Consider the following 12,866-nt stretch of genomic DNA (forward strand, 5'->3'; position numbering starts at 1 on the left):
AAGCATCTGGCCCCACTGCAGTCACAGCAATCGAAACGGGTGCTGGTCGATTTGGCGCTGACTGACATAAAGCTTGACTCTTGTTCCTGCATCGACAAACTCTCTGAGCTTTACCCAGAGTAAAGCGATGGCCACGCTATCGAGGAACAGGAAGGCCCAGTCGGTGTAGTTGGCTGGTTGGATGGCAATGAGAATTTCTGCGAGAGCCCTTCTTCAAATATCAGAATATTCTGGATATTTCCGTACGATATGGGTAGCAGTCGTTGTTGAGCTTTAGCACTGACAGCACATCCCTTTTTCGGTGTCATTGTTGAATAACTGCCATCTTAAAAAAGGTGTTAATGTGAGCCAGCGGACTAACGTCTGCATGGCCCTAGATACCCCCTCCAGCATAGGGAATATTGGGTGTGCCTGTTTCTCAGCGCGTTTCTCTCTTCTATTGTGGAGGTGCTCAAGAGCTTTGCTGCATTGCTTCCTAGAGACTTCTTTTTGAAGGTGCAAGGTTTCAGCAATGGTTCCCACAATGGCAGAAAGTGCGTTCGGCACAGTTTATATTTTGTGTACTGCGGCTTACACCTCGCTGTTGGCCCATTCGTTGCCTTCAGTGATTGCATTTGCAGGCACCCAGGAAATCGTTGCTGTTATGTCGTGAGGTCTTGGAATGTTGCAAATAAATTGCTGATTAATTTAGGATAGATTGACTCTCTTGTTTGCACACTTCATATGCGTGAGAAAAATTCGTGTAGAGTCTGTGTCTATGCACAAATGGTGTGGAAAGACTCATATGAATCATCTTTATTTCTTCTTGAAAGGAGTATATTGTTTGTTTTGTTTTGTAAGTTTTAAAAGGGCCCTGCTTATGCTTGTTTGCTATGCTTTAGATGAATTATTTGTCACGCAGATAGCGAATCAAATAGAAAACAGGAACTAGTGCACTAGAAACGGAGTTATTAAGGAATGAATTTTCAGTCTACAAGCAAACCAAGAATTGTCAACTCAATTTTCCCGATCTTTCACTTTCACATTTCGCTCTCCCAATAATGACATGTGGTGGGACCAGTTGAAACAGCCTACATGAGCATGTCACTACAATGACGCGGAAGATAGCTTCTCATGGTTTCCCGATTGCTGTAACAAGTTTTTGCTTAAGTTGATGACCTCTCTTCTATGGCTAAGACCATGTGGGCGCCTCGCAGAAATAGAAAGAGGAACAAAGAGGCCGGGACCAGGCAGGGGAAGGAGGCATTTATTTGGCACCATGCGCCACCAGGCTATTGTGCTTTTCTCGTGAGCCTGCCCCTTGACCGCCCCTTTCTCTTCATCCGCAGGTATCTTACAATAGCAAGGAGTGACGGGCGACATAGTTTATTTCTTTCCTGCCTAACTTTGGCTGCATAGCCACAGGTAGCTGTCCACATGTATAGGTAGTGAAAGTCTAATGCAAAGTAGTGACCAGTGCCCCTAGTGCTTCTTTTGTTACTTGCTTTGCAGTGCCTTTATGTAAAGCAAGCATGATATTGGATTCATTGACTTAATGTAAAATACAGCAACACAAAATAACATATTTTAACTAATGAACTCCTGTACATTTTTTACTTATCCAATTGGCTCGCCAGATGAAGTCATATCCATTGCAAAGAACCACCACGGTGTGCCAACACCGTCAGTACCATGATTTTTGTTCTCGAGTAAATAAAAAAATTAGATATTGAAATATATGTATTACGACCGATGGTAACAGCATCACTATAACTCAACAGTTACAACAAACAAGCAAAACAGTGCATTCAAATTATGTTTCAAGACTCCTTTAACGTGACCACCTGGATTTCTTTTACGTGCACTGACATTGCAAAGTACTCGGCCGTCAGTCTCTTGAAAATATAATGTTCACCCCTAACCCAACCAGCATAACTCTAGCTTGGTTCTGTATTAGTAGCTTCTTCTGTTTACATGCTTATCAAGTGCTCAAGGCACTCTCGTGCTGCCAATGAATGTATGAATTTCGGGTGCTTGTTACACGAAGCAGAGCACTTAGTTATTTGCTTTGTTCACTATAACTTAGTCAGTGCTGCACTGCTCTGTGCAAATCTGCACTTAGCAACAAGCCTTTGATGTTTGGTTGCCATATTGAAATTTTGAGTATGGTGACAATCTGGTATGTGGTGACTGTGTGAGCATGATGGAGAGGCTTGCCATGTAACATCAGTTTTCAAAAACACACATTGAACAGGTGCCTAGATAAGTGCACCTGCTGATCTAATATATTTCCTGCCTGAATAAACGTGCCCTACTACTATACCTTATTCCACTATTCCATGAGTACTATCGTTCACTTGTGGAGCTAATGCATGACATAGGCACTAAATCTGCAAGTGCCATCTCGCCTTGCATATGAACATCTGTAAAAGCCAGAGCAGCAAGCTGTTCTTAAAGCGAAAGTCTTTCTTAGCTCATGGGCTGCAGAAATGTTTTCAGGGAACATTCACAGGAAATGGTCACAGAAAGTGTCCGCAGGAAATGTTGGCACCAACCGACGCCTAAAGAAAAAAAAATGTCTCCGTCAGACATCGAACCGCTGTTTTCCTGATCCCCAGCCAAGAGCGCAAACCACTACTCCACACCGGGTTCATGAGGATCATAGTAACGTTAAAAATGACTATGCAGTTGGGTGATAATGATAATGATTGTAGCAGCAATGATAATGCCACTCCAGCTAGTGATAACGATTGCAGTAGCGATGACAGCGGTAGTGCATTTAGCTGATAATGATGATAACAATAGGAATGGCATTGCAGTTAATGAAAACAGTCCTGTAAAGTGGCTTTCGCCATTTTGATTCTTAGCCGACCTAAGCGCAGTCCTGTAATATTTTGTGAATTGTGCATGCATTGCATCTTATGCCTGTTTTTGTTACACCTTGATGAGCACCGAGCACATGCTGCTATCATGATGCTATTTTGCCGCAGAATGTGTTTGTCTGCGATTTCAAATTGTCTTGGTCATTCTCTTGAGGCTTGAGGTGTTCTCAGGAACCTTTCTTTGTAAGTTTTATTGTTACATAGGGTGACGGGTTTTAGAATATCAACAGCTTAGCATTTTAGCTGGCATATGCTGTGATTTGGGAGAGATATTGTCCTACAGTGGTTCAGCGTCACTGTCGGTGACAGGGACAGCATTGGTTACCCTTTTTGTTTTCATCAGAATTCTTCGTGGTCAAGAGTTGGCCTGTTTACTATTCTTTCACCAAAATAACTGTATGACAAGTTATACTATACATTTTTAGGAAGTGTGGGACAGCCACCACTGGCAGCTAGTCATCTGTACCAGCGCATATGTATAGAAGATAAACCAATGCTTTATTGTGGGCGTACTCTAATATCACCGATGGCCATGAAATTTAAGTTTTCACTAGTTTCAAGGTATGTTTTCATTTGTTATTTTTTATTTCTTGAGCAGGCGTTTAGATGAACAGATCAGGACGGTGGTTCGTGGTCAGAGCAACCTTGGCTCTGATGGAAGGGCGTCCCTTGAAGAAGCACAACGTTCCATTCATCAGCTTTTCCTCATCATACGTGACATCAAGGAAAAGGCCGAAAAGTCTGAGCACATGGTACGTTTTTCAGTATCAAGGTTGTTAGTTTGATGCAGGTGATGAGAGCATGGATTAAGCTGAGTGTTTTATGGTGAGTATGTCCCAGAAATTCACGCTCTTAAAAAATATCTAGCGACAGTAACTGTTGCAAATGCCACAAGAAACACCACTATACCAGGCATTTCAGAGAAGGTTGTCACTAAGATTTTTAAATAGGCTTTTTAATATGACAAGAGAGTTCTTCGGCAAAGTAGTACTGCTGTTGATTGGCATCAGAAAAGAGATGAATCATGTTAATTAGCCAGCTTGTTAATTGAATTGTAATAATTAAAACTTTTATTAAAGCAGATGGACACCTAGTTGCAATTAGAGCTTTAATACCACTAATAATATAATAGCCATTCTGACAGTGATCATGCTTGGAACTGAGAGTCAACAAACTTTACAAAAATCTCGCACCATTCAAAAATTGTGCACCAGCTGTGTACGCGTAGCGACATCCATCAAATTATGTCACTTCATGGTGCATGTGCTACTTGAGTTTTTCTGCCTTGCCCATGCTGCATGGCTGCCCAAGCTGTGCTGCTTGCCGCTGCTCACTGTTCGGGCTGAGCTGGAACTAGAAAATTACATGGCCCGTGTGCTGTAGTGTGCCATTCTCTGGTGGGGGTTGCTTTGTGCGAAACACGAGCGCGCTGCTTTCAAAATGGCTGAGAACTAAATTTGTTCATCTGCCATGCCAAAAACTCATTTTCAAAACCTTGAAGACTGAAATAACTATTGCCAACCATTGAGTACAATTTCATAGGTGTGACCAGTTGCCTGTAGGTAATAGTTAAAAAGTTAAACTAGTATCAGTTTAGTTAATCATGAAATGTAATTCAGCCTTTTTTTTTTTGTTGTTGTCTGCCAATGCTGGTATTGCTTTGCCAAAAAAAGCCATCTGTTTAGCTTGCAAAGCTTATTTTTAAGAACTAGTGGTGGACTTTTTAAAATGCTATATGATGAACCCTTGTTTGCTTCAGACCAGAAAGGGAATTTTTTTTTTCTGTGGCTGTAAGGCTGTAGCGTGTGATTATTGATTTTATCTTCTTCACTAGTCTTCCTCTTCTTCTTTTATTTTTGTATTAGAAAATATAAGGTGCCATTGGGCAAGTTTTATGCTTATTACATGTCAATTTGGGTTTTTTTCAGTGCAGAAAGCTTTAGAAGGAGAAATATTTGGGGCAAGTAGCGAGGAGGAAAAACGCACAGAAATTATTTTGCTTTTAGAAGCTTATCTGCTGTCTGTTTTCTTTTAAGGTAAAAGCCTTTCTTGGCTCATTGTGAAAATCTTGCGTGTGTTTGATCTGCTCGCAAGATCTGTCCATGAGACCTGTCTGCGAGATGTGTTCCCCTTGTGTAGCGTTCCTAACGTTTCCATGGCAACATAGGTAGGGAGCGCAACAACGAGCAGTGCCGTTCCACTAATCCCGCACTTGAAGGAGCACTGCAACAAACGCACACCAAGGAACACCACGCGACAGGAGCAACGGTGTACCTTCCAATCCCACATTTGCAGGAGCACTGCAACAAACGCTCACGAAGGGAATAAAATTTCCACTGTGCGGCATGAGCCCTGGCCTTGATAGCAAAAGCTTACAAGGGTCGTGCAATGTACTGTATGCAACAGCAATGCTCAGGCTTTCGCTTTCTCCAGTGCAGATTCTGCAGTGCTCTCAGAAGTTTTTTACAGATTGTTTTACTAGCAGTCGTTACTAAGACATTGAAGTATTTCTTACACTGCAATGGTTCTATGCCAGCAGCAAGAACTCAAACTGCTAAAAAGTTTCTTGATTGCTAGTTAGCACCATAAAAAGAGCATTCTTGTTTCATGGTTGTGTGTAGAACATGTTTTAGTAATGAGCAGTTGCCGATGGTATGTTGAAACAATGGAAAATGTAAATGTTTACAGGTAAAGGAGATAACAAGGGATATCAAGCAGCTAGACAATGCAAAGCGCCACCTGACGGCTTCCATCACCACACTTAACCACCTGCACATGCTGGTCGAAGGAGTTGATGGCCTCAAGTATGTTGCACCATCTTTGTGGAGACCACTGTATAAAATTGTACATTACAAACTTATTCAGCATGACTTTATTGTTGAATTCTTAAAATGGAAATATTTCTTAGGTTTGCTCTTGAGGCCACCGGCCTTTCTCTGAAAGCCTATAAGCATATAACGCAAAAAATAAGGTAGCACTAGTTGCATGCTTCTGATAGAACCTATTTGTTAACACACAGGTGCATGCACGTGCACTCTCTCTCTTTATCTATACGCATTTGCTGCTTGTGTAATGGTCTTATTAAGGCAGGTACTGATGTTTTTCAGGAAGCTCAGCCGCAAGCGTCAGTACGGAGAAGTAGCCAATCTCCTCCAAGGTGTGGTCAATGTACTAGACCACTTCCAACCATACATGGCCATTCCACAGATTCGCAAGCTGGCTGACGAGTAAGCCTGGAAATTGTCTCTTTCTTGCTTTATAGTGGTGGCTGCCGTTAGCTTGTTGTTCTAGCAAATGTTGTACAGCTTGTTCAGTTACTTGAAGGGGTAATGAGGAAAACACAGAGGACCCCCCACTTAAGCAGCATAGCCTAGCTTCTGAGATGTGTGCCCATAAAAGAGCCAACACGCCGCAGCCTACTTGTGGAATCGTCTGATGTGATCGTGACCCCTGCATTACTTTTAAGGCGAAAGCCTTTAATGGCTCATGCTGTTGTGGACAAAGTGTGTCCCACTTTTGGACGTTCTGATTGGCCGAGGCGGGATGCGTCCCTGCCATCTGCAATGCCACACTTGAACACGCGCCAAGGAACGGCACGTGACAGAAGCGATGATGTACCGTCCAAACTACACTTGCCGGAGAAAGTGTGACAGGTACTGCGCCTTTCCTTTCCTGTAAACCGATTATAATTATATGCAGCACTGCAACGAATGCCGACAAGAGGCTAACGATGGGAGGTAAATTATAGGATATGAAGGGTAGGCTTTCGCCATTCTCCTCTTAAGAGACATCTTAGAGACCCTCTAATTTTTTTCCCCTTTTTCTCGCGTCAAAAAACTCCAACTGCAGTGAAACACTTTTTAACATGTGCTATAACTAGGGGTGTGCGAATATTAAAAATTTCGATTATGAATTGAATATGTTTGTTATTCAGTCTGTATCTATATTCGTATTTAAAGAACTGATACTCGAAATTTTTTGATAATTACTGAATACACCAAAACATTTTCGAATTGAGCGCAGTTTCTTTGCACTCTGTGCTTCACTGCAATAATTGACCGCGCGAGCTGTGCAGTGAAGCATTCTTGAATTGTGTTTGTGAAGAGGGACCTTCCCTTCTGAAAAGAGGGCCTTCCTGGCAGTGTGTGCAAAGCAGAGCATTCGGCGAAACTGGGTAAAACCGTCTTTCTCACTTTGGTCTCATCTCAAATGCAGACAACCATCGCACAGGTGTTAATCAGACGAAATTGCTATGATGCAGACGGTGTCCGGCAGTTATTTTCAGGCCTGTTCAATAATTCGAGCTTTCTCTTAATTTCAATGTTTTTTTCTGGTTCCTTGAAGTCTCAGTTACTGAGAGTTTACTGGATTCAGCAACAATATGACAGCTTCATCAGTTTCCCGAAGGCACTTCCTATACAAAATACCAGTATATATCCCCTTCAGCTGCTGCGTACGACCCAAATTTCACTATATCTTTGCACGGAGTGCGAAATTCCACCTTTGATTTTGGCACCCGTAACAATTTGACCCGCTCTGTCAACTATGTGGCGTTATCTCTTGATGTTACAGCGAAATGTTTTTGTAAACAGCAAGTAAAGATGGACGTCGCAGCGTTTTACGGTGGGACGAATCAGCAGTTCTTATTTTTGCATGCCTCTTTCTAAACAGATGCCTAATAATATCATTTCTTGTAATGAATGTGTCAATAAGGGAATGTAGATGTTGCATGCCAGCTTTCATTATCTTAGTCATAGAAAAAGTGCTTCAGTGGACTCCCAGAGTTCCGTGTCCACAAATGTGGACACTGCGTCTTAATGCTGAAATTGTTAGTGTCCGCGGCGCTTTGTTATTTCGTGCAGAGCAGTACGTAATACACTGATTTGCGTGCAGGTCTCACAGTCTTGAAGGCACAAGGTATTCTCAGAGGAAAACATTTATTTATGTTTAATAATTAGAAAATGCAGAAAATGTTGCGATGTTTTCATTCATGTAGCAGCTTTGGGGCGCCATGTCCACATATGTGGACGCGAACAGAATATAAATATTTTTGCATAATCTTTTATATTTGAATTCCGCCTGGCCAACGGATCATGCCTGGTGCAAAGAAACACTTTCCTGTCAAAAATTTTAATTGGCGCCTGAAGGGGATATGAAATCCTGCATAAAATTTTAAATAGAGAATCTCTTTCTGAATTGCACTTTCATGCAATTCTAGTTTAATGTTATTTGCAAATGCCATGTGAATTCTGGAATAAACAAGACAAACAATTATGGTTATATTTTAACCTTTTTTTTATTTCATTGATGAAATATTTGATATTCGAATGCATTTTTCCCCCATAGTCATATTTGATTCATATTGGAAAACGTCAATATTCGCGCACCTTTAGACTCATAGTGCATCACTGTAGGCGTCCTCACTGTTGTTTGAAACTACAACTTTGCCATAAAAAAGTTGTTTGACAGATAAGGATTGCATTTTGGTGAAGCCATTCTTAATCTGAAATTGCTACAGACCAAGTTGTAGTCATATTTAACGGGTCCATTTTCCACACTCTCCATCCTCTTTTTCCTCAGGGCGGGGTTTAGGTGTTCATTGAGCAGTGACACAGATACTGTGCCTTTCATTTCCTCAAATTAACCAAATTTTTATGTCCAGGATGGCATACAGCTGAAGGTACATCATTAATTTACGTGCAACTTTTTATTCGCTTTTGAGCTGAAGGAGTTTTTTGCACTTATTTCTTCTTTTCTTTTCTAGGAGTTTTAAAGCAGTCTCCCACTTGACTTTCAAGTATTTCAGGCTGGCCGAATGAAATGTCAGTTTTGTTAATTGAGCTCTGTGACATTATGCATTTTTTTTTTTACTGCTTGCTGCTGTCTAAGACTGTCTGAAGGCAAATATGTGCTGCAGCTGAGCATCATGGTTCATGTATGAACAAAAGCTATTGTGTTTGAAGAGGTGAAATTCTCACTCTGTATTACTGGGACATCAAAGCAGTCTGATGTTTGTGGCCGTTTCCTTGTTCTATTCTTCCTCAAGGGTTTCCACCATTCAATCTGACTTGGCACAGCAAATAACAGCCGATTTTCACGATGCCTTCACGGGGCCGAACGCCAAGGTTTGTTACCTCTCTGTTGTATATTCCATGAAAGAATAATTGTAATGCTTTTGTCATTCTGTAGTTGAGCGACTGTACTCCTGAAAGAAGGCCGACGTGAATTTTGAATTCAGATGCCTGCATTTAAATGGGATTTAGATCCCAAAAAGTGTCACTGTCAAGCGATATTTGGTACCATATCTTGTGTTTTGTTATGCTATAATTTCATACAACTGTTACATATATGGGCAGTTCATTAAGTAGGTTAATTTTTGCTGTTTTTTTGTACGCAACAGAATTAGAAGAATTAAAAGTGAAAAAAGTGTCAGAAGACAAGCTTGTTGCGATCGGTTGGTTAATGGGGTACGGTGTGGCATGCAGAGTTCTGACGTTGCCCAGCATATTTGAAAGGCACCATAGTGGATGGCTCAGAACTAAATTCAATCACCTGATGCTCTTTTAACTTATGCTGATATTGAACAGCACAGCGCTTAAGTGCCCGTGCAATTAGCTTCAACTGAAACATGATTGCCATTGTCGGCATTTAGCTGCATTATCTTGAGCTTGAGCTATCATCAAAGTGGCTATAAGGTAATCAGTTCAGCATGTTCAGCTTTCTTTTTTTTCTCTCTTTTTCTTTTTTCTTTCTTTTTTTTTTTTTTTGCTTTCACAAATTTTACTGAAATTTTCATGGTAAATAGGTTCTCTGCAGTCCTTGATACTTTGTGCCAAATTTAGTGGCATGGCAGTGTCTTGTTTCAGCAAAGATACATTTAAAATCGCGGCCATCACTGCATGAGTTTGTGGCCTCCGTGAGGTGATTTCTACAGACAGCTTGCCTCTGTGATGTAATGGGATGCATGCAATCAACAGTTGGTCTGCCTTTGCTCAAAGAAAGGAAATTGTAGCTTCATTTAGGGGTGTGTGAATATCCAAAATTTTGAATACAAATTGAATGTCTTTGTCATTCGATTTGTATTCATATCTAAAAACTTATATTCTGAATTTTTCAAATAATTTCCTAAATATTTGAAAATTGCCGAATACAATGAAAATTTTCCGGATGATGATTCAAGGTGTCACATTTGTAGTCTCCAGTTTAGCCAGTCAACGTGCGCATCAGACTTCTTGTGACTGAATCTGCAATGTTGTATTTTGGTCTGTCGTGATTTCATACTTTTGTTAAAATATAGCTTTGGCGTCCTGGTTTCTGCTGCCTCAAAATACTTTTACTGAGGTTTTTTTTTTGAATTTTTTTTTGTGCCACTTTAAAGGGAGCAGCTCTAAAGAGGGTGATGGGATTGTCAGCTCAAAATATCTTTAAAACTCCTGGAGCTGCCTTCAAAGCAACTACTTTCTTTCCCCAGCTGTATTTATTTTGTGTACTTTCATGTTGGGGAAAATAAATAGATTTTCTGCTTGTTTGTTTTTCTAGCGCTTCTCAGCACCTCCTCAAGATGTCGCAAGTAATGGGGTAGAGCTGAAAGTAAGAGCTCTACTTGCCCAAAATGACACCAATGCAAACATCTGCTTCTCTTACGTACTAAGTGTTTATAACGAGTTGCATGGAAATGTGTGTCATATTGCTACAATGCACTGTTTGCTGCACTTTTTGATGGTGCATGTTATCCGTAACCTCAAACAAATGGATGTGCCATGAGGCTTAGCTAAACTTGTGATTTTTGGACAGCTGTAGAAATTATGGCTGTGAAAATTTGAGCGCATTCATAATGCCAGGGAATTAAATGTTAAGCGAAATACACAGAATGCACAAAATCATTCTGCTTCTGTGTAAGACACAGAAGCAGAATGCACAGGCTGTGTAGGGCTGCAGTTAGAGCTGGGTTGTAGGGTAGTGCTTTTTTTTTTCTCTCCAGCAAATTGCTGGAACTGCAAAATAGACGGAAAGGTTGCAGTTGTGTAAATAGTTATCACATGTCTACTTGAACCATTTTTGTTGTGTAAATGAGAGTTTATTTCTTTATTTTATGACAGCAGTTTGATGCAGGTGGCAACCTCATTGTGTGTTGACTGATTAGCCTGGCTTTACGCATATTTTCCTGACATGTGTGAATGCCAGATGTCCTTGTAGCCTGGAAGAAGCTTGTCATGGTAGTGTTGGAGCACTGGGAAGAGTTTTGATCGCAGTTGTAATTATATCATAATCATATTAAAATGGAACTTGAGGCTGCTCTGGAGACAAGCATATCATGATAGTAAAACGCACATTTTCTTGCACATGCAGCACTCGGCCCCCACTCAGCAACTTGCAGAGGCCTGCCTTGTTGTCTCCATTCTGGACAAGAAAGTCAAGTGAGCATCTAGGATGTGTGCTCATTGTAGCATGCATTAATGTCTGCTTTCTTCACTCAGAATAAAACAATGTTGATGGAGTGAGGTTCAAGTATAGTGAGTGAGGCTTTAGTATATAGTCTCTTTTTGTAGTGTAGCTAGGCCTCTTAAAGTAAACTGATGGGTTAGGCTTGTTAGTAGTGCCATCTGAAGCTGCCAAGCATAAAAAATTTTGATTCACTTGTTGCATATAACATATTCAAAGCAAGTTATTTTTACAGTGATTTGTATGCATATTATACATGCATAGGGAAAAAATAATTGCTGCACGCGTATGCTAGCGTTAATTTCGACTCCTTTAGGAAATGACATTTTGGAGCACCATGATGACTTTTACTTATTGCATTTTTTGCCTTCTACTGTAAAAGCCTTGTGAAAACACTGGAAGGCAGAAAAAACTATTCATTGTTTGGGGAGCACCTGTTCCTAATGAAATGCGTGGCACCCGCTTGTTGTCTGCGTCGTGCGTTTCAGGCAGGAACTCCTGAAGTGGTTCGTGTCCCTTCAGCTGGCCGAGTACACCCACCTCTTCCAGGCTAATCAAGATGTGAGTTAGTAAACACATGATGAATCTTGCCTTTTAACTAGATTTCGCATGTACACCGCTGTTGAATGAAACAGTGCACGCCTTTCTGGCCTTTTTTATCTTGCAATGCAATTGTAAACTTCATGCCTTACAAAGTGCTGGCAAAGTTGGGAGATCAGAAAGCAGGCCATGAAAATTAACACCTTTGTAAAGGTTTAGGAAGTTTAAATTGTTCATGTTACTAAATTTATAATGTTTGGGCATTGTGAACATAGAATGTTATGCAAAAGGCAGAACTGTGTGTGGGGCTTCGATTTGTTGGTTCAAAACCCTAACCCAGTTTAATCAACACCCCTCTATTGTGTTACTGTAGTGTTTGTTGTTCTTTCATTCATTTTTCTTTTCATTTTTTTTTCTTTGCTTTTTTTCTTAATTTTTCTTCTGTCTCCTTAGCCGCTGCACTCATGCATATACAGGGTCTGTCCCAAAAGTTCCCGGAATTTTTTTTTTAATAAATCATTTATTCAGTATCAGTTTACAACCTTTTCAGAACCTTTCAAAGTATTCTCCTCCTGCTTCGATGCACTGTTGCCAACGCTTCGCCCTGAAGACGCCCTGGAAGTCAACAGGAACTTCTTTCAATGAGGTCCTCACAGCTGCTTTTACTGCCTCCAATGGCCCATGCCGAGTTCCTTTCAGGGTTCCTTTAATCATCTGGAACAAAAAGAAGTCCGCTAGTGCCAGATCGGTGCTGTACGGCGGCTGGGGCAAGGTTGCTACGCCCATTTTGGCCAGCAACTCGTAGACAACGAGTGTGGTGCGGTTGGACGTGTTGTCATGGTGCCAGATCCAATTGTCGCGAATTTCTTTGCGGACACGTCGAACCCTGTTGCGCAACCATTTGAGCACTTCACGGTAAAACGCTTTGTTGACTGTTTGTTCTTGTGGCACGAATTCACTGTGGACGACACCTTTTCTGTCAAAAAACACAATGAGCATTGCCTTAATTCGCAATTTGCTCAT

The 12,866-nt window shown here is 41.0% G+C and overlaps 1 protein-coding gene across 1 annotated transcript in view; it reads left to right on the top strand.

Moving 5' to 3' along the window:
- The window catches only part of Vps53 (vacuolar protein sorting 53), a 43,188-nt gene that overhangs the window by 1,838 nt on the left and 28,484 nt on the right, over positions 1 to 12,866 (top strand). Inside the window, exons 3-8 of the mRNA XM_084599457.1 lie at positions 3,460 to 3,613; positions 5,550 to 5,665; positions 5,969 to 6,088; positions 8,908 to 8,986; positions 11,211 to 11,278; positions 11,792 to 11,864. Coding sequence (XP_084455583.1) covers positions 3,460 to 3,613; positions 5,550 to 5,665; positions 5,969 to 6,088; positions 8,908 to 8,986; positions 11,211 to 11,278; positions 11,792 to 11,864 — 610 coding nt within the window. The remainder of the gene's footprint in view (positions 1 to 3,459; positions 3,614 to 5,549; positions 5,666 to 5,968; positions 6,089 to 8,907; positions 8,987 to 11,210; positions 11,279 to 11,791; positions 11,865 to 12,866) is intronic.

The sequence above is a fragment of the Amblyomma maculatum genome, chromosome 3 (genome assembly GCF_055883805.1).
Source record: "Amblyomma maculatum isolate TAMU_Amacu chromosome 3, ASM5588380v1, whole genome shotgun sequence".
Lineage (NCBI taxonomy): Eukaryota > Metazoa > Arthropoda > Arachnida > Ixodida > Ixodidae > Amblyomma > Amblyomma maculatum.